The sequence below is a fragment of the Leptopilina heterotoma genome, unplaced genomic scaffold, assembly GCF_015476425.1.
Source record: "Leptopilina heterotoma isolate Lh14 unplaced genomic scaffold, ASM1547642v1 Lhet_271, whole genome shotgun sequence".
NCBI lineage: Eukaryota > Metazoa > Arthropoda > Insecta > Hymenoptera > Figitidae > Leptopilina > Leptopilina heterotoma.
In genome coordinates, this window is record NW_025110980.1 from 338,472 (window position 1) to 364,792 (window position 26,321).

Consider the following 26,321-nt stretch of genomic DNA (forward strand, 5'->3'; position numbering starts at 1 on the left):
ATTTTATTTTTTAACAGTAATGTCCTTTGAATTTCAAAAATGGGTCACCTTGACTACATATTTTTTCAAAAATCTTAATAACTTTTTCATTTTAAAACTAATCAATTTACTCTGTTTAGCAAAAGTGTTCCGTAACTTCTTCTTAATGTACTTAATTTAACTACCTATATATTTTCTATAATATTTACGTGCGTATTTCCTTTCAATATATTGTATTTTACTTATATATTTATATTATTATTGTATTTGATATGTTCTGCCCAGGAATGCAGAAGGGCAACAACGCTTTGGTAATTGGTAGTACAAAGAATAGTCTTGGAAATAGTTGATAGAAGAGGAACTGAGAGCAGTGTAGCGAGCCAGGCCAGTTGCGTTTCTGATTTTAGCAACGCATCTGCTCTTGACATCGCAAGCTTCAATGAGGATAGAGACAAATGCATTCAGCTGCGAGAGGAAAAAGTAGAGTGCATTGATATGATTGCAGAAGAGGTTATTAAGATGCTGAAGACCTGCGAGGTGCAGAAAACGTCAACTTGATCATAAAGGATGGACTGAAAGGTCTAAAATCGTTCATTCAGAACGTAAGAGAAAATCACGATGAAGCGAGAAGGAAGGATGAAGGTTTCTATCAGGGTTTGGTCTGGTCAAAGAAGGCCTGACAGGACCGAAGACGCAGAAGGGATAGATTCAATGCAATAGCATTGAGAAACGTTGCTATTGCCTCACAGAAAAGAAAATTAAGCAGTCCTGTAAAGGGAATTGGACAAAAGAAAAAGGAGGAGGTGAAATCTTTCAAACCGGCTGCAGGTAATGTCGATAAAGCGTCGAATACCTATCAAGGCTACCGCGACAATCAACAATGATTGTCAAGGTGTCAAACGGAATTAGTGGTGAGAGCAAGACCCACAAATAAAGGTGAACTTCTTATAAAAATAGAAGGATCACAAGATATGGAGAATTTCACCGAGGAGGTTACAAGGATTGTAGGTGACCTTGGTATGGTGCAGGTAGCGGATCGAAAGGTCACACTGGAGATTCGTGATCTGGACTGTCTTTCCGTTATTGACAAAGTCCAGGAAGCACTAGTGCAGATTTTGGGAGCACCATCAGCTGATAGAAAAGTGACGGTCCTAGGGCCTAACAAGCGTGACTTAAAGCTCGCTGTTGTAGTCACGAACTTAGAAGAAGCTGAAAAGCTAAGACGCATAAAGGTAGGCTTTATGTCTTGCCTAATCAGGAAGAGATGTATGGTCATTAGGTACAATATGTGCCTAGGATACGGCCACATAGGAAGAGGTTGTAAGGCGGTAGACAGATCGGCTGCTTGCTTTAGGTGTGGTGAGGCCGGTCTTAAGTCTATGTCTTGCAAAAAAAGCCCAACCTGCTTCTTATGCAAAGAAAAGTGCGACGACAAAGTTGACATCAACCATGTCGCAGGCACTGGTGGATACAGAGTCTTTAGGTCGGCCCTTGGGGAGACCAAAAAGACTCTCAAAGACCAAAAATAAAGAGTGCGGAAGAAAAACAGCACGGAAGGATCGCTTCGGCGACACAATGGGACCTTCAACCCACGAAGTTCGAAGCCAATAGGTAGTTCCGTGGGTTGAAGAACTGTACTGGTTAAGACGGGAGTGGTTTTTAGTGGGTCGACCAGAATAAGAGCGGTCATCCTCACATTCACAGATTTTCCACTTCCGACTACAAAAAAATATAACAAATGTGAAATAGGAAAGTAATATTTTAATAATGTAAAAAGAATAACGATGGTGCATCAATTCGACGACCTTCTACAAGCTTGGTCACACGAAGGAAATGGAAAGCATCAAATCCAAGAAAGAAAAGTAATATAAAAAATAACGAGTACGCATCATTTTGGAAACGTTCTATAAACTAGGTTACAGAGCAGTAAGAAAAAACAAAACAACGCCAAGTGGCCTACAAAACAATATAAACAGGCCCAACGATTCCACTAGAAATCCAGGGGATTTACGAAAATCCTATAAAAAATCGGCGTTACGGGCGCCAGCTCGCACTGGAAGACCAAGCGTCATCGCTCACAATGTAGCATAATCTACACGTGTATGATTCAAGAAGCATCAGATTAATAAGAAATTTTGATATAAAAAAGGAAAGCATCTTCGTTAGAGCAGAGAGTATTTTTTTGGAATTCAACTTGAACATATCGTTTAGTACTAGAGAGTATTATTTTATAAATAAACCTAAGCACATCGTTTTAGTAAGGAGAGTACAGTGTCAAGTAAAGTACTAGTTAGTATCTTTTTGGAAATCAACCAGTGTACCTCATCTAGAAAGTATTAGTTTGAAAAGCAACCTCACTCACTATCACCAGTTTACTTACTAGCAATAATCCTTATTCCTGAAGTAAGAATTTTAATAAAATAAATAAAATATTCTCTCACAACATTTAGTAGGCTTATTGACTTATCCTCATCCTAAATTAGATTAATTCCTGAAACTAATTTAAAACGAGAAACATATTATGGATATTTAAAAAGGTTTCTTGTTTCGACGTAAAATAATATTGTTTATAACAATTTAAATAAGCTACTTTTCTAACAAAAAGGAGATATATTCATTAAATAAACTTAAAGTAAAATATAAATATAAAACAACGAAATTTTTTGATGAAGAGGAATCAAAGATAACTATTTGTGAACTAATATTGTTTATAACAGGTTATATAAATTATTTTATGCCCTACTGTTTATCTAGAAGTCGTATTATATTAATTTTAACTGATTTAAGACATGTGCAGTAACGGAGTAAGAAAATAAGCGTTCATTTTTTAAGGAAAGAATAAATTTGTTAACTTTAAAACAATTAGAAACAATTGAATATGCTCAGGTTTTCATGGAGGGATATCTTGAGAAATTATTCCCCTTTAATATAAAACAAAGAATTGCAGTACTATAGCAGAGAAAAAAGAAACTTGCAAGATGAAACAATCATTACCGTTTCTTACTCAGGTCGATTTGATATAACCTGAAGAGGTCTTTCATGGAAAGACGAAAGGTTGAAAATTGAAATTCTTTAAATAAAGTCCAGCTAAAACAAACACTGTTCTACATCTTTTTTTACTACAAATTATTTTGGTCAACAACAAAATTACATCTTTTAATAAAACAAAGACTATTTAAATCGATTCGATCCCACCTTCTACTTTCCACTCTTACTCCCCATTATCCTTTTTCACCTTCCACTCTCATTTTCCACTCCCACACTTACTTCCCACCTTCCACTTTACTCTCTAAATCTGAAACAGCGATAAGTATACAACTGATTCCAATTAGCGTATATACGCTGCGAATTAGTGAAATTTAGCTAAAAAATCAGTGAAATTTCACTAATTAATTAGCGTATATACGCTTTTTGGAATCAGTTGTATACTTATCGCTGTGAAACAGTGAAATTTCGCTTATTCAAATTTAGAGAGTACACACCTACTTTCCACTTAAAATCTCACTTCCTACTTTCCACGTTCTACACACACTTTCCACTTTCCAATCCCTCTTCCACTTTTGCTTCCCTGCGGCGTCTCACTTAACTACGGCTCGTGCTGAAATTATCCCACTCGGAAATGTTCATCTTTCCAAAGTCGTATCGCATTTTGCTTTTTATAACAAATGCATGGAAACGTCTAATGTATCTTGTAACATTTATTGATGTTCATTTTATTCAGGTAAGAAATACTTTGACAACATAACAATTATATAGAAAACAAAAAATGGCGTCACAGCGTCGCGTCGTGACAAGTCGAGTATGTTGACTTCATTCGGTATGTTTCGGATTCGGATCAACATTCGTGTATTTGCATAAGAACTGTGAAAGAAAGTAGTGCGACAATATAAATACGAATTCTCATTGGTGGCCAACAGCGCGAGAATGTAACTTTGAATTCTTATTGGTTGAAAAGTGGAAGTTTCATTCAGTCTTCGGAAATGTGACACTTTCTAAACGTTTTCACCAATATAAAACTACGTTTTCCATGCATGTGTTATGAAAATAAAAATACAGAAACGTACACGGAGAAAAATGGAGAGTTGAACTAACTATCTGGAGGGACAACACACTGACTTTATGCATCATTCTCGTGTCACTACGAACACTTAATCGATTGAAATAGATTAAGTATATTAATTAATTTTATTTTTGTTATATATAATCCTGTAATTGGTCTTCTGACTGTTGGATTTATTTCAATAAATAAATAAATAAATGTACCCATTCCCACTCTTTTACAATTGTACATCCTTTTCTATCATTAATATTTTTGGCAATTTTTTCCTCTTTTTTTCCTTTTCCCAAGCGACGCTTTCCATTTCATCAGCAATTTTTGAAATCAGTCCTTTCCCAATTCTCGTCCTAAACACAACCTCGCTCCGAGATTAAACAAATTTAATAAATATTTTTCATTTTTCTGTCAATTTGAAACTTGAATTTATTTATTCATAATCTAAGGACCCTGTTGACTAAAGTGGTGACCCCGACGTGATTAATTTTCTTATATAAAAAGTGTCGCCGGTAATAAATATAAGTGATACACGTGCAAAGTGCGGTTCTTAGTTTTTTTGGTGAGAGCAAAAGTGAATTCTCTCGATAAAATGACTGAAAGCGGAGACAATAGTGACGCTGTAAGAAGCGGATTACCTAACGGAAATCAAGGTGATAATGAGATGTTAATATCTCGAGTAAATATTCGGCTACCTCCCTTCTGGCGAAACGATCCAGAATTGTGGTTTGCTCAAATTGAAACGCAATTCGCGATTGCAAAAGTATTGGACGTCGAGGTGAAATACAATTACGTGATTAGGACATTAGACGTGAATGTCGCTTCGGAAATACGCGATATTATGACATCTCCTCCGCAAACAGAAAAATACGTAAAGTTAAAAAAGGAAGTAGTTCGAAGGCTTGGTACTTCACAGAACCAACAAACGCGAGAGTTGTTAGAAAATCAACAGATGTGTGACAGAACGCCTTCTCAATTTTTGCAACATCTTCAAAGTCTTGCCGGCAAGGTTTTTGAAGGAGATGCGTTAAGATCAATATGGGTGAGCCGGTTGCCAGCAAACCTTCAAATGATACTGGCAACGCAACAAAAAAATACTCTCGAAGACGCGGCTGAATTAGCGGACTCGATCGCGGCCGCGAGTCCTAGAAACGATATTTCTGAAACGAGTGCTCCAGCTGCATCCACGGTTAGTTCTTAACCGTTGAACGCAATCGTTCTGCAAATTTTCATGCTAACAAACAGAGTTGCAGAATTAACCGCGCATCGAGAATCTAGCCAAGGACGATCCCAATCACGCGCTCGTTCACGATCTCGCGGCGCGTACGCAGGAAAAGGTATATGTTGGTATCACGCGCGTTTCGGACATGACGCGACTAAGTGCACAAAACCGTGTAAATTTGACGCGGAAAACGCCTCGGCCAATCGTTAATGGCGTCGGACGATACTGGCCCAACAAAATCACGCCGCATATTTATCATGGACCAAAATTCGCGAGTTGAATTTTTAGTGGACACTGGGACAGACCTGTGTGTTTTTGCGCGCAATCTTATCCGTGAGCCTCGAGAAAAGTCCTTCTACGCACTTACCGCGGCAAACGGTTCAAGAATTGCTACATTCGGAACAACAGTGCTTACACTCGACTTAGGCTTGCGTCGCGACTTTGCGTGGCAGTTCGTGGTGGCCGACGTAACGAAACCGATAATTGGTGTTGATTTTTTGGCATTCTACGACTTGTTGGTGGATGTCTAAAATCAAAGACTCATTGACACAAGAACTAACCTTATCGCAAATGGAAAAACAGTAGTGTGTGCAGTGGAAAGTGTGAAAACGATTGCAACACCATGACCACCTGTCGCGTGCAAGCCACTACGCTTACCTCCGGATAGGCACTCGGTTGCTAAAAAAGAATTTGGAACGTTGATTAAACTAAACATCGCTAGACATTCCGACGGCTGTTGGTCATCCGATCTTCACCTCGTGCCTAAGGATAACAACGAGTGGAGACCGTGTGGTGATTACCGCGGAGTGAATGCTCGAACGGAACTGCTACCCCGTGCGTCATATTCATGATTTTGCACAGAATTTATCAGGAAAAACATTTTTTCAATTATCGATTTAATGAAAGCTTTCTACCAGATTCCAGTGGCAGAAAAAGATATATGTAAAACCGCGATAACTACCCCTTTCGGGTAGTTAGAATTCCCATTCATGACGTTCGGTTTACGTAAAGCAGCTCAAACTTTTCAGAGGTTCATAGATGAGGTGTTGAGAGATCTTGACTTCTATTACGCTTACATCGATGATATTTTGGTTGCGTCATCTTCCGTCGAGGAACATCTTTAGCAACTTAATATCGTATTTAATCAATTGAAAGAATGTGGAGTAGTGATTAATCCATCAAAGTGCGTATTTGGACAAAACCTTTACCGGGAAAGGTTGAGGCGATTAAAAACTTTCCGCGTCCAGAGACAGTGAAACAACTTTGGCGATTTTTGGGCATGATTAACTTCTATCGAAGGTTCATACCAAAACATGCAAAAATTCAAGCTCTTTTGAATGAACTTCTCCGCGGTAACGTGAAAGGCAAAACACCAGTTTCATGGACTAAGGAAGCTGAACTTTCTTTTAAAGAAACTAAAAACGCCTTAGCGCAAGCTGCTTTGCTTGCACATCCAACTATCAACTGTCCGCTTGCGATTTTTTGTGATGCGTCCGACTTTTCGATAGGAGCATCACTTCATCAAAAGGTGGATGGATCTTGTCAACCGCTATCGTTTTTCTCAAAAAAATTAAGTTCTTCTGAACGCAAATACGCTGCTTATGACAGAGAATTGCTCGCAATTTACCAAGCTGTGAAATACTTTCGACACATGCTCGAAGCAACTGTGTTCACAATTTTCACTAATCATAAGCCGATAACGTATGCGTTTAAGAAGAAGGATTAACAATGCACCCTGCGTCAGTTCCGATATTTATATTTCATTGGACAATTCTTAACTGACGTCCAACATGTTGAAGGGGAAGAAAATGTCGTCGCTGATACCTTATCCCGCATCCACGAAATCGAACCAGCATTAGACCTTATGGAACTAGAGGTGGCACAAAGAAAGGATCCGGATCTACGAAGGATGGAGATGGAAGATTCAGGTTCCTTGCAACTAAAAATCATAAAAATTCCTGGTACGGACCAGACGTCTCATTAATATGTGATGTGAGCACCTTAATCGCTCACCCATATGTATATTCCGGAAATTCTACGTCTCAGAGTGTTCAACTCCAAACATAATCTTAGTTATCCAGGAATAAAGGCGACGATCAAAATGGTAACACAAGGTTACGTTTGGCCGTCGATGAAAAAATATTGCAACAATTGGACTAGGAACGGCCTAAAATGTCAACGAGCAAAGGTAACACGTCACGTAACGTCTGAAACGGGTACTTTTCAGCTGCCGTCACAACGCTTTGAGCATGAGCATTTAGACATCGCCATATTGCCAAGCTTAGAGGGATGCAGATACTGTCTCACCTGCATTGACAGATTTTCTCGGTGGCCGGAAGCTGTGCCAATGCAGGACCAGGAAGCAGCCACAGTTGCACGCGCTTTCTACACACACTGGATAGCACGCTTCGGGACGCTGTTACGAGTAACTACCGACCAAGGAAGACAATTTAAGTCGCATCTGTTCAGAGAATTGAATCAACTAACAAGCACGACACATTTTAGGACCACAGCATATCATCCTGAAGCAAATGGCATGATAGAACTACTTCACAGGCAACTTAACGCATCGATAAAGTGCCACAACAGTTCACGGTGGACTGAATCTTTACTAATAGTCATGTTAGGAATACGTTCAGCGTGGAAGGAAGACTTGCAATCTACAGCAGCGGAGATGCTGTAGATTCGAAGCCAACTTCGGCTTCCTGGAGAATTTCTTTCTTCGTCGGTACATTATTCTGATTCCACAACTCAATGTACATTTGTTCAGAACTTGCGAGAACATATGAAACAGCTGCGACCAACGCAAGGATCCAGGCAAGAAACAAGGACTACTTTCGTTTTCAAGGATCTGTCAACAGATGATTATGTGTTCCTGCGACACGATTGACCAAAATCACCGTTACAGTTACCCTATGAGGGCCTCTTCAAGGTCATCTCACGTTCAAATAAAATATTTATACTGGACGTGCACGGTAAAAACATAAAATTGCACTTTTTGGTAAAACATAAATTTCTTTAAGGTAAGTGATAATTTTGGGAAACTGACTATGATATATGTTAGTTTATACCTCCTACTGACACAAAAAATATTTTTAAAAAAATTTGTGTGTAAGATATTGAGCTAAAAAAAGTGTGGCCCAAAATTCCCCAATCTCCCTTATCTAAATATAAAATTACTTTAATTTGATGAGGAACGATATTAAATGCTTGCAGCAAGCATTTAATATCGTTCCTAATGTTTTTTACTACTTTCCTAATCGTTTCCTAATACACATGTCTCTTAAACAATATTCGTAAGCGAACAGGGAGAACAGAATTCCAATAATGAAAATCACATTGACGACAATGAAGATGTTCGAAATCAAATCATTCAAAAGTATTTTGCGTAAAATGTTATATCTCTAATCACCAAGTGAGAAGTAAAATTAGAAGTGCAAGATGGAAAGTGAGAGTAGGTGATTAGAAGTGAGAGTGGGAAGTGTGTGTAGAACGTGAAAAGTGGGACGTGAGATTTTAAGTAGAAGGTGGGAAGTGACAGTGGAACGTAGAATGTGGAAAGTGGAAAAAGAGAGTAGGAAGTGAAAGTGGAAGACTGAAGGTGGGAGTGGGAAGTGAGAGTCGAATGTGTGTCTAGGAAGTAAAAAGTGGTAATTGAGAGTGGAAAGTACACGGAGAAACTTTAGTTTGGAAAATTTGCCATTATAATAATTATTTTTACAAAAACCAATAGTAAGAGAGGATATAGAGATAAAAATGAAATTATTTTCTACTTCTATAGTGCAAAATACATTTATCGATATCATTTAAAATTATAGTAGACTATTAGTAATTACAATAGTGAGTTGGAATGATTATTAAAATCTATATGATTTGTAAATTAGGAAAAAGAGATATTCACAAAAAGAATTTTGTCAATAATAATTATGAAAAGTAAAAGTTCGAATTTTACATCTTACACTCTGTTATAGAAAAATTACTATTTTTTTTTAAAAGAAGCAGAAGTGCTGAAATGATTGCTCATCCTGAAGTTGACTATTGTATAATCTAAAATTGATTGTTGAAAAGATTCCCATTGAAAATAGGAATTTCATTTTTCAAGGACATACGCGATTGGTCGAACTTTACCGATCGTGAAAGATTGTTGTCGAATATGATCGATTACATTTAATCACGTGGAAGTAAATAGGAAATCTTCTTAACGTAAAACTTCAATATAAAATATTTGTAAACTAAATATTTTTTGACAGATCAAGTTAATTTAATTGTACTTAAAATTCAAAATTTAAAAATTTAATTCTAAGAATGACAAAAAATATGTTAGATAGTAAATACTTAATTTTTAGTTTAATTTGTTATTTAAATTATACTTTATTTACATTTAATTTCTATTTTTACTGTAATTTTAACTTGAATGTAAATTAAATACACATGTAATTTGTAAATCTGAAATAGTATATTTAAACTTTATTGAATAAAAAAAATATGTTTCCTGCATAATATTTAGAAGTGCAAGTGGAACATCCAATACTGACTGTGGCAAAGTTTACTAGTATCAAGTGTGACTTCATCTTTTTTTTCCTATTGCTGCGCATGGCATTCCAACTTTTATATAAGTATTCTCAAAAAACTAAAGTAATTTTATTTTCTCACAAGATGAATTTTTACCATAGTTTTTGTAAGTTTTATAATTCTTTTTTACTTATTAATATATTTATAAAAATCACTTTCAACGATTCACTAACTTCAGTTTCCTATTTTTATATTGAAATTTGCTACTGTTTTAAAATATAAATCTCTAGTTATTATATTATTTTTTCCGATATTGAGGGAGCTCACTCAGTATAGTACACTGCAAGCCCGATCAGCGGTCACCCGATCAGTGGTCGCTTGTTTACGTCGTTTGTAGATGGGGCGGGCGAGGGGCAAAGAGGGAGTCGAAAAGTTGTGGCAGTAGCGTATACATTAAAGACGCTCTGGCCCCTTAAAAAAAATTCAGTAGTCAAGTAATGGTACCCCATCATAAAACAGTTCGTACGGTCCTATATGTTTACGCCCGATCAGCGGTCGAGCACCCCCGGAGCTGACCGCTGATCGGGCTTGCAGTGTATTTAAATAGTAATATTTACAAAAATACCGTTATATCCTCGTTTGCTATTCGATTTTTGTAAAATTCAGTATTATAATATTTAATTTTCCAAACTAAAGTTTCTCCGTGTAGAAAATGGGAAGTGAGAGTAGGAAGTGGAAAGTAAAAAGTGGGAAGTAAAAGTGGGAGTGGAATGTAGGAAGTAGAAAGTAGAAGTGAAAGGTGGGAAGTGAGAGTGGGAAGTAGGAGTGGAAGGTGGGAAATGAAAGTGGAAAGTGAGAGTGGGAACTGGAAAAGTTACAGAATCGACCCCCTGCAGGGCCCTGCACTGGATCCTGTATGTATGGGATCCTTGTTTCAATATCCTGTAACGGATCTTGTCACGATCCTATGTAGGATTCTGTAAAGAATCCCCGAAGAACCCTTAAGGGTTCCTGTTGAGGAACCTTAAAGCATCTCTTTAGGATCCAATAAAGGATTCTTCACTTGGGGGAAAGATTTGTGTTGTCATACTGTGACGTCATAATGGTTCAAATGCTCTTAACTAATGCTCTCTTAACAACGACATGTTTGTCGTATTTTTTTTTAGAATTTTATCAGTTTATTGGAAATAAAAAGGGACAAATTTTAGATACTTTTTTCAAGTTAAAAGTTATCTACACTAAAACAAAATTTGACAGAATGTGCTTTTTACTCAGGCAACTTTTGCCTAAGAACAAAAGCAATACATGCAAAGCAATTGTTTCTTTAAAAAAAGCAATTTTTGCCTTTTTTAAAGGCGAAAATTTCAACTAAGGCAATTTTTACCTTTTTTAAATGCAAAAATTGCTTTTTTCTAAAGAAACAATTGCTTTACGTATATTGCTATTGTTCTTAAGCAAAAATTGCCTAAGTAAAAAGAACATTCTGTCAAATTTTTTTTTCAGTGTAATGGTCATCAGAAAAGTTGGGGTATATAACTTTAAGATTCTCTGTTGAATTTAATCGATAATTATAAGTATAAAAATTGGACAAGTTGGAGATGCACTGGCAATGATATGGCGGGTTCACCCGCCATGTTGGGTATATCGATATTAAAATCATTTAGTACAAAAAGAAAAAAGAAATTTTTTAAAAAATTTTCTTAAATACATTTTTTGTAGTTAGTCTGTAAAAATATACTAGATACCTATTTTTAGCTAATTAGGTAAAATAATGTAAAAGTTGTAAGAAAAAAATGTGTTTAAGAATTTTTTTAGTTTTTCCTCGACCACGCAATGGCCATTATTACATAGCAAGTACTCTACATTTTTCCAGTAATGTTATCTTTAAAATAAACCAGTATGCCAAATGTTCGCTCTCCATGTTAAATAGTTTAGAAGTTAAGGAGGGTAATGGTTACTTTTTTGCATTTTTCGACAAAAATCGTACAAATTCCTTGACAAAGCTATGGCCATCACCTCCAATCACATTCGTTATATTTTTCCTGTAATCTACATGAGAAAATAAATATCTGTACGAAATTTGAGCTCTCTAGGTCAAATACTTTAGCAGCTAGGGGGACACAAAATTGACTAAGGACGCAAGAATCTCACCAATAGGGTTCCGTTGGTATAAAATTTTACAAAAAAAAAACACCTACGGTGCACAGTGGAGCAAAAACTTTATTTTTTTGGACAAAAATGTCACCACGTCAATTTTGAATGAAAATAGATGAAACTTGGTACACTAACTTATCAAATACTAAAGAATTTAAATTTATTGCCCCTTTTTAAAAATATAAAGTGATCGCTTAAGAGCCATTGACTAAATATGGGGAATTTTGTTAGAAAATCATAAAACTGTACTTTGGATCTATAAAACTTTTTTCAAATAAACAAAAAACCTCTTTTGATGAAACTGTATAGTGCTTATGTGTTTTTAAATACAATTCCAGAATTTATTATTCAAAATGGTGAATCCAATATGACGGGATAAAATACACATCCACACAAAAATAAAAAAGGTAGGAGGTGGAAGATTAGAGTGCACTACCCTCATGTATTTTGGGTCGCTGAACACGAATCCGGTGTCCGTTTTGATCCAGCACATGTACATTTTTTCCTAACCACAAAAAATATGTCCAATTTTTTGTGGTATATGAATTTTTAAAAAAATTTGTAGATTTTGATGAAACTTGGTAGCTAGGGGTTTTTGAGGTCGCTGATTACGAATTTGAAGTCATATTTTCAAAATTCAAAATGGCGGATCCATAATAACGAATACCAATTTTTAAAATGATGGTAAAGTTTGGTTGTGAGCACTCAAATTAATTCGGCTCTGGACACCACTATTATTCTTGACAAATCGTGAAATATCGTCGTCGATATGATCGTAAGTAATTTCTTACAATATTTAATAATGTTTTATGAATTCTAAGAGTTTCGTGGTCCAGCACGGAAATTAATATAACAAGACTTTGATTTTTATGCGTCGTTCGTAGCTAGTAACTGTGCTGCTGAGGTTCAGTGTGAGAAATCTTATATATCTTTACATGGGGAGGAGGGGAGGTCAAAATTAGAAAAAATCATCTTTACGTAGTTAATGAATGGTTACTTGGTTAATTTTTTTGCATTTTTAGTAGATTTTTCAAGAGTGCTCAAAACCGAACCAAAATTTTCTTTGTTATAAAAATGACCACTTTATTAAATTTTTAATAAAAATTTTCTACTTGACAGAATCAGTTCAGTTTCTTCACCAGTAGTTAGCTAAGGTCCCTAGCTTTAAATACATATTATGCATATGTTAGTTTAATATCTACTTGGACGCAAGTTATAAGTCAAAAACGAAACTATGCCCACAACCGAACCTAGTCCCCTACCAAATCAGCTCTAATTTAGAACCTTTTTTATATAGTGAACATTATAGTTTCTCTTTCTTCGTAGATTCTTTAAAATTCGTACAAAAACTAGTACCAGATGATGTTTAATAGAAATGAATGAATGTACTCTTTCTGCGCTGAGCAGATCTTATGGTTGTAAAATTTCGACTTTGTTTGTTATCACGAGAAATTGAGGTTATGTTACTTAAATTTATAAATTTTTAACAGATTCTTTTCACCTAAAGAGGATATCAATGATCATATCGAAACGTCGTGAGTGACGATTTATTATTTTAAATAAATATGATTATTCAGTAATTGAGCCTCCGGAAAGTATAACCACACATAAAATTCTGACGCCCATTGAATTAGCATGGCGGTCAGAATTTTATGTGTGGTTATACTTTCCGGAGGCTCAATTCCTGAAAATTATTTTTCATTAAAGTTTTGATTAGCTATTTATCTAGTGTTTGGTTTAATTATTCACTGCCATCATCTCTCGAGTTTTGTGTATTGTCAACCGACTTTCCTGAGTTCTCGTCGACTGGTAAGTCTAACAAATTTTCACGCACGTTGGTTCATCATCAGCTTGCAACTGTTCAAACATTAGAAGGACTTCTCATCGTTGATGAAAATTCTCTCTTGCCCTTGTGAGCTTCATTCGCGAGTCAATACCCACGTTCTAAAGATTAAATTTAAGCTATTAAATAAATTAATAAAATCTCGAGGAAGTCGACGCATTGCGTATTGCAAAAGTTTCAATGAAATGTGGAAAGTGAACCAGTTTTATGTTAAAGAAACTGCTGGAAATTTTAAAGATTGAATTAATAGTAACATTTAAAAAATCCCTTTAAAATAACTACTTTAACCTATTTATATTTTGTAAAACATATTATGCATATTATACCGGAATAAGAGCTTCTCCATTGTATAAAAATTCAAGCAAGTGACTTAGTTGAGTCTTCCTAACCCCAGAAAAATGTACTACATGATCCAGCGCAGGATTTCGAAGAAGATTAGCTAAGAGGGGACTGGCTGCTGCTAGTACAACGCGATGAGCTTTCACAACAGAACCATCATCACAAGCAAGAGTGACATCCACGTGGCGGTCTCCGGAGTACCATGCCCCGACCTCTTCAGCTAATGTTGCGGGATGCTTCCCGTAGTGAAGTGTCAAAAGACCGTCAGGATACATTGCCTGGAAAATAAATTATCCATTATTAGCCTTTTGTTTCTTTGTTGTTAGTAGACAGTGATAAAAAAGCGTTTTACTAAAATATCCCAGAAAAACTCATTTTTTATACATTACAGCTTACCCAAATAGCACAATATTTGAGCTTAATATTGTTTCATTATTGCCTGGCAATGTTGTGGCAATATTACCAAGCAATGTTCAAACAGGGCTGATTACGAATATGAAATTCATTTTTAAAAATTCAAAATGGCGGATTCAATATGGCAAACTTATTTTTTTAAATTGTTCAAATTCACTTAAAACATGTTACTCGGGGGTTTTTGGGATCGCTGTTTATGAATATCAACTTCATTTTTAAATATTCAAAATGGCGGATCCAATATGGCGGACGAGTTTTACAAAAATTCATCGAATTTACATGAAACTTGTCACTCGGGGGTTTTTGGGGTCGCTGATAACGAATATGAAATTCATTTTCAGAAATTCAAAATGGCGGATTCAATATGGCGGACAAGAAACATCAAATTTCATTCTATTGGCTTAAATCTTGTAACTCGGGGGTTTGTAATCAGCGACTCCAAAAACCCCAGAGTAACAGGTTTCAAGTGAGTTTGATCAAGTTTATAAAATTCGTCCGCCATATTGAATCCGCCATTTCTAATTTTTGGAAATAAAGTTCATATTCGTAATCAGCGACCTCAAAAACCCCCGAGTTACAAGATTTAAGCCAATATAATGAAATTTGAAGTTTCTTGTCCGCCATATTGAATCCGCCATTTTGAATTTTTGAAAATATAGTTCATATTCGAAATCAGCGACACCGAAAACCCCCGAGTAATAAATTTCAAGCGAATTGATTGACTTTTCGGCAATATGAAGAATATTGCCCAAAATTTTTAAATTTTACTTTAGATTTGACGCCATATTGGTCCGCCATCTTGAAATTTTTAATTCTACTTTACTTTTCTTGAAAGTGTATCATTTTTATGCACTGATGGTTTTAAATAGAATTTTATTCTTACACTTTTTCGAGGTGTCAAACTTGAAAAAATGAATTTTTTTTTTGATTTTTGACATTAATACCGCCATATTTAATTTTGGTTTGGACGAAATTTATTTTTGACAACGGAATCGGAAAGAGCACATCCAAAACCTTTAGAAAATGTACCTCTGGTATAAATTGTCAACCGTTTTATTTATAAATACGTAGCTTGAAAATTACCAAAGAATTTTCACGAGTTGGGTTAATAAATATTTTATTAAAGTCTTTAATATTTATTAAAAGAAGTAATTTTTGAAAATAATCATAGATTTTGTTTATTCGAATTTTTAGAACTAGTGGATAATGAATTTATTTTAGTAGAATATAAAGTTTTCTTGTTAATTTTTTGTCTCATTTGATATACCAATAAAAATTATTCATTAAATTTCTATTGAACTCGCAATTTTCGCAGTTACCGACAGAGAATTCTTTTGTTCCCGCTTTGACAGAAGGAGAGTGTGTAGATCAACCGAAGCACAAATGTTCGACTTTCTGCTGCGAAATCGAAGAGGGACGTAATTTCGACCGAGGTTATAAAGAAAAATTAATTTTTTAACAAAAAGTCTGATTTTTGTTTGCTTTATAGTCGTTTTTACAATTTGCATCATTTTATTGCACATACCAATCAATAAATTTTCAAATGTTATTTCATAAAAATAAAAAAAAATTGAACTCATACAGTGACGGATAAACGCGGTGACGATAATCCAAGAGACGGAAAATCGAAGTTCCACTGTAATTATAAATTTTGGTTTGAATTTTTAGTTTATTTTTATGCAAATACGAGTCAAAAAACTAAAAAAGGTAAACTTATTGATCTTTAATCTTTTATGTATTCAAAGATAACTTGAAGTGCGGCATTGGCAATTCTCAAAATAAAATATTGCGGATATACTCAGAACTTCTTACAGGTGAGCTTTGGTTAATATATTGACTTCGTACTTAATTTTAAATCTGTAAATTAATCTCAAACATCAACTGTTTCAGAAACAAAAAAATAATTGTTTTTATTCTATTTATTAGAAAAGAGGAACTGTTTAGCCAATATGAAGTTCCGTTTCAAAGAAGTTAATTCTAATATAGAGAATTCTTATGGATGAAATGCTTTCCACTATTAAGGTGTTATACAACCCACACAAGAAAAAAAAGTATAAATTTTAACCTGATTTAGGGATAAAAATTACCTGCAACAAATTTTCACCTAAGTGAGGGCGCCACTGTCTATGTGAATTGCATTGGTTATAAGTAGAATCTCCCATAAGTTAAGTTCCCATTAGTTAATATTTCCCTATCGTGTACCCCTTCAACCTAAAAAATAAACATGCGCATAGTGGTATCAAAAATTAAGTGAGTTACATTGTATGCAGTTTTGAAAAGTGTAGTTTTGAGAAAAACGCATTTAAAATTTCAGAACGCATTTACTATATGACATTTTTAAAATTTCGATTTAACAATTTTTTCACTTTTACTTTGCTATCCCTCACTATATAACCACAGTTTTATATTTATGCTAATATATTTTGTATTATAATTAAACTGATTTGTACCCCCAAAAATTATCAACAAACTATAATACGTTCAAAATTTAAAATTATCATATTAAAAGAAGTTAACATTTGAATTTATCACACTTGTGACATTTTGACAAAAATTTAAAGAATTTACCCTAAAATATTCTCTTAGGGGTTTTTGAGTTTGTTAAATAGGTACTGATTCAAGGATTTGTAATGTGACTGAATAAAAATATATAGTCAAATGTAAAAAATTGAAGATACAAAATGGACGTCGATCAGGAATTGGAAGGATTGTTAAATGGATTCAATAACGAGTATTAAGACAATTTAAGATTATTATTAATAGTTAAGAATATATTCCTTTAAATGAAGAAATTAAATAGTTAATTTCCCAATGGTGCTTATCAGTCATGACATATACTTTGATAGTTTATATAGTATCAAAAAATGATACTTATTTCCGCATCATTTTTAAAAATGATTCCAATATTCGGTTCAAGCTGATACCTCACTCAAGATCAAAAATTCGAAACAATGCATTACTTTGATTCTATATAGAGTATCAATTTGTGATATTTGTAACTCTGAGAAAAGAATTTATTCTGTATATCAAAAAAGTAAGTCTCTTTTTTAATCAAAGAAAAATAAAAATTACGTTAAACATGACTTTGAATTTTAAACTTATTTTCGCTCCATGATATGAAATGGAAAATGGACATGATAAATATATAAAATAGTATGATAAACGTGTATTATTTAGAACGACATTTATATGAAAAAACTAATTTTTTATGTTTGACATATTTTGAGGGAAATTTTTTTACCCTTCACACCAAATAGTATAATTCACTACACTCATCTTAAGTGCCCAGTGGGCAAATAAAACATTTTCGTTCGACGAACGTTCCTAAAACATTAAACGACTTTAAAATGTTAATTCGGCAGACATGAAACGTTTAAGGAACGTTCCTCGAACGCAAATGTATTTTTTTTGCTCACTGGATAGTATGTATGAGTCTCATCACTGGCATAAAATAGTATGGTTTTCAAAAAACTTCATTTATAACTATTAATACATTAGGAAAATTCATGTTTTTTTAAGAATAGTAGAAATAAAGATTAGATTCATAAGTTAAGAAAGATTTTTTCCATTTCTTCTGTTGTTAATCTACGTTCTAATTGATTGCCCCATCACCTTCGAAGCACGTGCACCTACGTAAGAATGTTACGTATACAAATAGAAATATGCGCGATGTGGTGTAGTAAGTATTGTAAGAATATGTATAGAATTCACGCCCGCTCTGCGACTCTTACTCAAGGTTATACAATCCTTTCCAATCTCAGTTTATTGAAGGTCGATATGATATGGACTCAATTTAAGACCTTCTTCTTTTTGGTATGGTTTTTTAATGTTCCTTTTTTCTTTTACCTTAGCCAATTTTAATAAAACTTTATGTAAGTAGTAATAATATAATAATATACCATTTAATTATCCAAAAAATTGTACTGATTTTATTCTGTTGTAGCGTAGAAATTTATTCACTTTTTATAAAAAGGAATCTCTCCATAAAAAAGTGGTATATGTATAAAAAATTGAAATTGTAAATTCACTGTTGGTAATATTTTTAATATTATTATATATGACAAAATTTTATATTTTTGAATATAACACTAACATGGTACTGACTCAAGATGTCCGTCGGTAGCACAGTGTACGATTTTGTTATTTCTTTGTCAAAACCTAATATCACTTGCAAAAATGGACCAAATTTTTGTGTTTTACAGACTTTAGCAAAGTTTGCAATTTTTTTAATAAATTAATATGATTAAGTATATCATCCAGTAAATCTTCAGTTGCGAAGCTCATGAAACTCGAAGTAATTTTTAAAATGTCAACTGTTTTACAATGTTTCACAAGGTGTGAAAGTTTAAAATTTCTTTAACTTCCATACAATGTTCAGCTAACTTTATAGGGAAAACATTGAATAAGAACCCTGTCGAAAATGAGAGCAAAAATTGAAGGTTTAATAAATGTTTAAAACATATAATTTGTGATAGTAACAGAGTTTAGAAAACACTGTTAAAACCAGTTTCTCGTAATCAGAAATAATACTAATGAAACACTTTTTTGCCATCCATATCATGATTCGTACATTGTTTTAAGAACACAATGTTCACAGGATATCGACCATTTCCCTAAAAACATGCTTGAAACTATCTTTTAACACAAATCTTTGTTTGAATTGTGTTACTATAAACACGGATCGCACGCACTATTATAAATTACCCTAACAGCAACGGATATTCAAGGATATCCTACAGACGTCCTAGTCACATCCGGAAATTAGAATATCCCTAGGATGTCCTTAAGATATCTCAGGATATCCAGATTCGATTAGGGTAAACTCAGAAAAGTTGAAACTATGTTTCAACGCACTTTTATTCAAAGAAACTTTTATTCAAAGAAAGTGTAGTGTTCAGGTGGACTCAAAGAAAGTTATGAACAAATCTTCCGAGCACATCGCAATTGCCAACAAAAAAAAATATGTCCAGTTGTGGGACACTTATAAAAAACACAGCCTACAAGGTTTTTTTATTTTTGATATAGAAGTTGTTTCTTACGTAGTTTTGTCTGCTGAACACGATCCCGTGTCTCAAAATTGTCCATCACGTCAGGATTTTGAGAAAGGTGGGGGTAAAGAGCCCAAAAAACGTGTTTTTGAGGATTTTCAATATTTTTTTTCTCTTTAACCAGACGTGCTAGAGACTTCCACAAGGACTTAAATTAAAGCTTGAAATATGCACCTTAAGACCCATATGCGCAAGACCAAATAAAAAATTAACAATTTTGAGAAAAGTGGGGATAAAGAGCCAAAAAAACGTGTTTTTGAGGGTTTTCAATATTTTTCTTCTCTTTAACCAGACGTGCTAGAGACTTCCACAAGGTCTTAAATTAAAGCTTGAAATATGCACCTTAAGACCCACATGCGCAAGACCAAATAAAAAATTAAGAATTTTGAGAAAAGTGGGGATAAAGAGCCAAAAAAACGTGTTTTTGAGGGTTTTCAATATTTTTTTTCTCTTTAACCAGACGTGCTAGAGACTTCCACAAGGTCTTAAATTAAAGCTTGAAATATGCACCTTAAGACCCACATGCGCAAGACCAAATAAAAAATTGCGAATTTTGAGAAAAGTGGGGATAAAAAGCCAAAAAAATTTTTTTCATTCTTTTTTATATCGGAGTTATTTCTAATGTAGTTTTGTCCACTGAACACGAACCTGGGTCCTAAAAATGACCATCACGTCAGTATTTTGAGAAAAGTAGGTGTAAAGAGACCTAAAAATTTTTTTTTAGTTATTTTTGTTATCAAATACGTAAAAAAATTCATTTGGTCCCAGCAGTAAAGGTGAGACACTAGTTCGTTCTAAAAAGTAAAGGTAAGAGAAGAAATTGGTCCGGCCAATAAAGTCCAACTGGATAAGGTAAGACAAGATAAAAGTCCGACGGGCAAAGGTGAAACAAGGCATTAGTCCGACTGGTTTAGGTAAGACAAGATAAAAGTCCAACTGGCAAAGGTGAGACAAGATGCAGTGTTAAATTTAAGCTTGAATTTAAAGTTAATTTGAAGTTCTTAGAGAAAAAAAATTTATACCAACACCAAAAGAAATTTTATTAGTGCTTTACCCTCCCTTTTCTCAAAATTCTGACGTGGCGGGGATGGGCAATTTTGGGACCCCGGATCGTGTTCAGAGGACAAAACTATACTAGAAATAACTCCGAAATGAAAAAAAATGAAAAAATTTTTTGGGGTCTGTACCCCCACTTTTTCAAAACCTCCCAGGTAGAAATTTGTCAAGTATTACTTGTTTTCTTCCAGTAGCTGTAGAGTCGAAAGCGAGTTTTACTTGCCAAGACAATCTGGCCAGTCCTGAATAAGTGTCTGGCCAGTTTCACTGGATAAAAACAATTCGCCTTTGTGAACAGTACTTTTGTCAAGTCACTGACCAGAAAATCTGATCATAATCGTGATAAGAATTTTTTTCCAGACACTGGCCAGTCACTGATTTGAAGATTATTTAAGATTCCACCTAGAAAAACTGGTCCACCACTGATCAGAAAAACTTGCAGAATCCTATTAAAAGAATTATTCTAGATAGTTATGATAAGTTACTATCTAGTCACCATGGCTGCGTGGTAACGCACATGCGTTGTATCTCTAGGGTCTAGGGTTCGATCACCCATGCGTGCGAATTTTTCATTCCTAGATTTAAGTGTTATTGGTAGAGTAATTGTTCATTAGTCTTAAATATTTGAATAAACACAAAAATATACCTAAATAAAATATGTAATTATAAACAAAATAAAAAGAGCCAGGAAAAATTATATTTTATTCTAGATTTTGAGCAGAAAACTGTCCAGTTACTGGTCAGTTACTTGCCAGTCACTGGCCAGATAATCTAACCAGTGACTGCTAAAGCAGCGCGTTACATTTCTAATAAATCACTTGCCAGATTTTCTGGTCAATAACTGGCCAGAATCTAGGAAAACTTCACAGTGACTGGCCATTACAGAGTTGAAATTTCTACCTGGGCTTTGGTTCTTTTGGTCTTGTGCATATAAATCTTAAAGTGTACATTTCAAGCTTATCTTGTGGAACTCTCCAGCACGTCAGGTTAAAGAGAAAAAAATATTGAAAGCCCTCAAAAACACATTTTTTGGGCTATTTATCCCCACTTTTCTCAAAATTCTTAATTTTTTATTTGGTCTTGCACATATGGGTCTTAAAGTGCGCATTTCAAGCTTTAATTTAAGTCCTTGTGAAAGTCTCTAACACGTCTGGTTAAAGAGAAAAAAAATATTGAAAATCCTCAAAAACACTTTTTTGGGCTCTTTACCCCCACTTTTCTCAAAATCCTGAAGTGATGGGCAATTTTGGGACCCGGGATTGTGTTCAGCAGATAAAACTACGTAAGAAACAACTTCGATATCAAAAATTAAAAAAAGTCGAATTTTGCAGACCTGTGAAATTGATAAAATTTAAAAAGTTTTACATAAAACGTTATGTTTAGTATAAATAATTAAATATATTAATAATATATATTATTATATAGTAAATAATAATATTTATTCGTTAAAATATGACTTTCAAATAAACACAATTCACTAGCTTCAACAAGAGCATTAAAATTAAAATTGACATGCCCAAAAATACGAGAAAAAAATCAAAACAACATTTAAATAGTAGAGTAGAGGGGGGTAATGTAGTGCACTGGCTTTACCGACTAAGCGAATGAATTGAATTACTTGCCGTTGGTATGGTAGGTTTAAAGTATCAAAGTATATTAATGTATATTATTTTGGCTTGATTGTGCTTCTTCTAAAAGAAGTTGTGGCGTCACTTAAAAAACACTAGATTTCGAAACCATATTTCCGTTTTTAAAAGACTTGAAGAAAATGTAAGGTTCGTTAAAAAAGTATTAGCAAAGTGATTTTTCCATGTAAAATTTACTTCTGAACACAAATTTAGTATTGTTTTGACGCTTAATTTTGTTTTTATTGAGATATTGAAGTCAACGTAAAGAAAGTGCTTGGGGGCATTGTAGTGCACGGGGTTGGGGACAATGTAGTGCAATTATACAGAGTACCGTAAATATGTATTACTTAACCATGTTTTCTTTTTGTAAATTTTTGCAGTTTTCTTTCAGTTTTATTTAATACAGAACCAAAGAAATCTCTAGTTTATAGTCCTGTCCACCAGACAAGATGATACCATGCAAAGTCTCGATCTCGTCTCGTGGGCATCACTACTAGTTTATAGTTTTTTAAGTTTCTTATGTTCCTAATATTATATCTAATAAAATAAAATCGTTTATAATATATTCTCTGCTTTTTATTTCACTAATAAAGTGGTGCACTACATTGCCCCACAAATTTTAGAATGTCGAAAAAAAGTTCCTTCAGTTTTTTGGATATAGAAAAGGTCTATCTACATCTACAAAAAAATAATGTACACCATAAATGTAGCTAGAAGCATTGTCTTTCCTAGGAAAATACTAAAAGAAAATGCACAATATTTACCTTTTCCAATTAATTAACTTAAGCTGAACAAAATTGTTCACTCTTTTAAAAGAAAGTATTTGCAAGATTGTAAATTTTAAAATTCCATATTTTTAATAACAATTTTATAAACAATTTTAATTATTTATGTGTTCTGCCCCTCCAATTGTAATAATACTCAAAGGAAGTGTACTCAGTATATGATATCTTAACATAGGCCAGTCGGTGAATGCAAAAAGTGCACATAAATGCAACCTGAAAAGTCTCAATAGTTTCTTGTAGTTTGAGGGCCCCATATAAGAGCCTTATGGTTTGCTCTCGATTTCCGGTTGCAAAAAATAGTGTAAACAATCGTCAAAGTTCGAGAAACGTAGTTTTTTTATGACCCTTGCTTCCGGTTGAATTTTAGAGGAAAAAGTTGTGATTGAAAGTTGTAGAGCTTGAAAATACCTTTCAAATGACTGGTCATACGTTGAAAAAGGTTAATTAGTTTAGTTGCAAATGAATTTAAACCATTAAAAATAGCACTTTTTTAATTGTTTAATAACTTTGTTAACAATTATTGAATTTGTTTACAACTCACCAGGAATATTCTCCTTGCGAAGCTGAATAAATTAAAAGAAAAGTCAACTCGATCGGACAAATACTTTATGTTTTATTCCATTTGTTAACTAAAAACATGAAATTTTTCAACGGAATTTCCCCACTTTTGGACCTGCGAATTTCGTTTCTTTTTTCTTCAAGAGTACAGTTTATGAGTCAAACTTTTATTCCATTTAAATGGGAAATTTATTTTTTTTATCTAAGTGCTATGACTGGTCGCCCGGATTTCCAGTTATTTATGAGGGAAAAGGGTGGAAAGGAAAGGAGAATGAAAGAGAAACGATGTTTTAAGAATAACAATAATTTATTGACTTACTAATCGTCGATTCTCTCCACTCAAGTAATCCGAAGCACCGAATCCAATCACGGAAACAATTCACAATAACGGTGGTGTTTTTGGGGAGTCGAAACAACAAGTGTCGCGTCTGTCCGCGAATCTGGCGATTGACACCCTCGAGGCCCTTCGGCCGTTTCCGGGTTCAATCGCCCAATTCGCAGCAGACGCGGGAATATTTGTAACGCCACGTTACAGTGCATAATAATAGACGTTAAAAAAGGGTATGTTTTTTTGACATAAACAAATGGAATAACTCAGTCAATTTTCACTTTATCGATTTGGTGTAAAGGGAATTTAATTTCATTCGTTTTCACAAAACATTTCCAAAAAAAATCCGACCTAGCTTCAAGGAGGGGGGAGTTAGTTTATTTTTTTCAAAAAATTCCTGACTAGTTAATTATCAATATTTTTAATTGCAATTCATATAATACATAATTATATTGAACTATAAGTGGTATGAATTGCAATTAAAAATATTGATAATTAACTAGTCAGGAATTTTTTGAAAAAAATAAACTAACTCCCCCCTCCTTGAAGCTAGGTCGGATTTTTTTTTGGAAATGTTTTGTGAAAACGAATGAAATTAAATTCCCTTTACACCAAATCGATAAAGTGAAAATTGACTGAGTTATTCCATTTGTTTATGTCAAAAAAACATACCCTTTTTTAACGTCTATTATTATGCACTTAGATAAAAAAAATAAATTTCCTATTTAAATGGAATAAAAGTTTGACTCATAAACTGTACTCTTGAAGAAAAAAGAAACGAAATTCGCAGGTCCAAAAGTGGGGAAATTCCGTTGAAAAATTTCATGTTTTTAGTTAACAAATGGAATAAAACATAAAGTATTTGTCCGATCGAGTTGACTTTTCTTTTAATTTATTCAGCTTCGCAAGGAGAATATTCCTGGTGAGTTGTAAACAAATTCAATAATTGTTAATAAAGTTATTAAACAATTAAAAAAGTGCTATTTTTAATGGTTTAAATTCATTTGCAACTAAACTAATTAACCTTTTTCAACGTTTGACCAGTCATTTGAAAGGTATTTTCAAGCTCTACAACTTTCAATCACAACTTTTTCCTCTAAAATTTAACCGGAAGCAAGGGTCATAAAAAAACTACGTTTCTCGAACTTTGACGATTGTTTACACTATTTTTTGCAACCGGAAATCGAGAGCAAACCATAAGGCTTTTATATGGGGCCCTCAAACTACAAGAAACTATTGAGACTATTCAGGTTGCATTTATGTGCACTTTTTGCATTCACCGACTGGTCTAACATAAAAAAATATGAATTTGTTAACAGTTTACAAAATTCTACCGCCACAGATCGGAGCGTAATTTTATAAACTTTCATTAAAAAAAAATTCATTAAAAACAAATAATGTTTGTAACCTCTAGACTAAATTTTCCACGACAATCAACTTTTTCCTACCGTGGAGTTGGTGCGCGTTTTTAATAAAAAATTCGTTTTGTACATTCCAAATTGAAAATACCAACATTTTTTTTGGGGCTTCAAGAAGAGACTGCTGAGTACACTTCCTTAGAGTTTCATTGCAATTGAAGGAATAGAACACATAAATAATTCAAATTGTTTATAAAATTGTTATTAAAAATATGGAATTTTAAAATTTACAATCTTGCAAATATTTTCTTTTAAAAAAGTGAACAATTTTGTGTAATCAGTGTAAGTTTCATTAATTTGTTGTAAACGGCTTTTGAGTTATTAATTTTGTTTAAAAAGTTTGTAATATTTTGTTAATGCAAAAAAAATAATAAAAATTTCAAATTTCAAAAAACGGTTAAAAGCGTTTTTTTGTTTTGTTGTGAACTACAGATTTTCATAAAAGTTTTAACATTTTAGAAAATCAATGAAATTCTATTAACACAGTTGAGCTGGTCTTACCCTGATTTTTTTTGTAAATACAAATATCAGAAAATTAACAAATGTATAGTTTGAATGTTTATTATATTCTACGTTAAATGATATACAATTTGAAAGTTTAATAAATTATACAAAGATTTTAGCAATCAACAAAAAAATGAAAATTTTTTTCATACTTTTTTAAACTCTAGTATATTTTTTAAAAATTTCAGACAAAATTTAAAACTTATATTAAGACCAAAAATGTTACAAGATATTATTTGGTTTGCAAGATATCATTATAAACATCCGAGCAGTTTTAGTCAAACACCGCACCGTACAAAACTGACTAATTCAATGCATTTGTCCAAAAAACATGCTCTGATATTTATAATCATATCTCGCGAACAGAATAAGATTTAAAAAATTGTTTTTGGTCTTAAATTAAAGATGAGACTTGAAGAATGGCACTTATAGAAATTTTAAATTTTATCTGTAATTTTAAAAAAATATACCAGAGTTTAAAA

General features: G+C 33.5%; 1 protein-coding gene across 3 annotated transcripts in view; it reads right to left on the reverse strand.

Annotated features, from left to right (window-relative positions):
* LOC122503875 (transcription factor Ken 1) overlaps positions 1-26,321 on the reverse strand; it is a 163,120-nt gene that overhangs the window by 62,190 nt on the left and 74,609 nt on the right. For 2 of the 3 annotated variants that reach the window (XM_043614625.1, XM_043614624.1), the window contains exons 2-3: positions 16,602-16,725; positions 14,088-14,378 (exon numbers count right to left, since the gene is read on the reverse strand). In XM_043614625.1, coding sequence (XP_043470560.1) covers positions 14,088-14,378; positions 16,602-16,676 — 366 coding nt within the window. In that variant the 5' untranslated portion in view covers positions 16,677-16,725. The remainder of the gene's footprint in view (positions 1-14,087; positions 14,379-16,601; positions 16,726-26,321) is intronic. The other variant, XM_043614626.1, reaches the window with a different exon arrangement.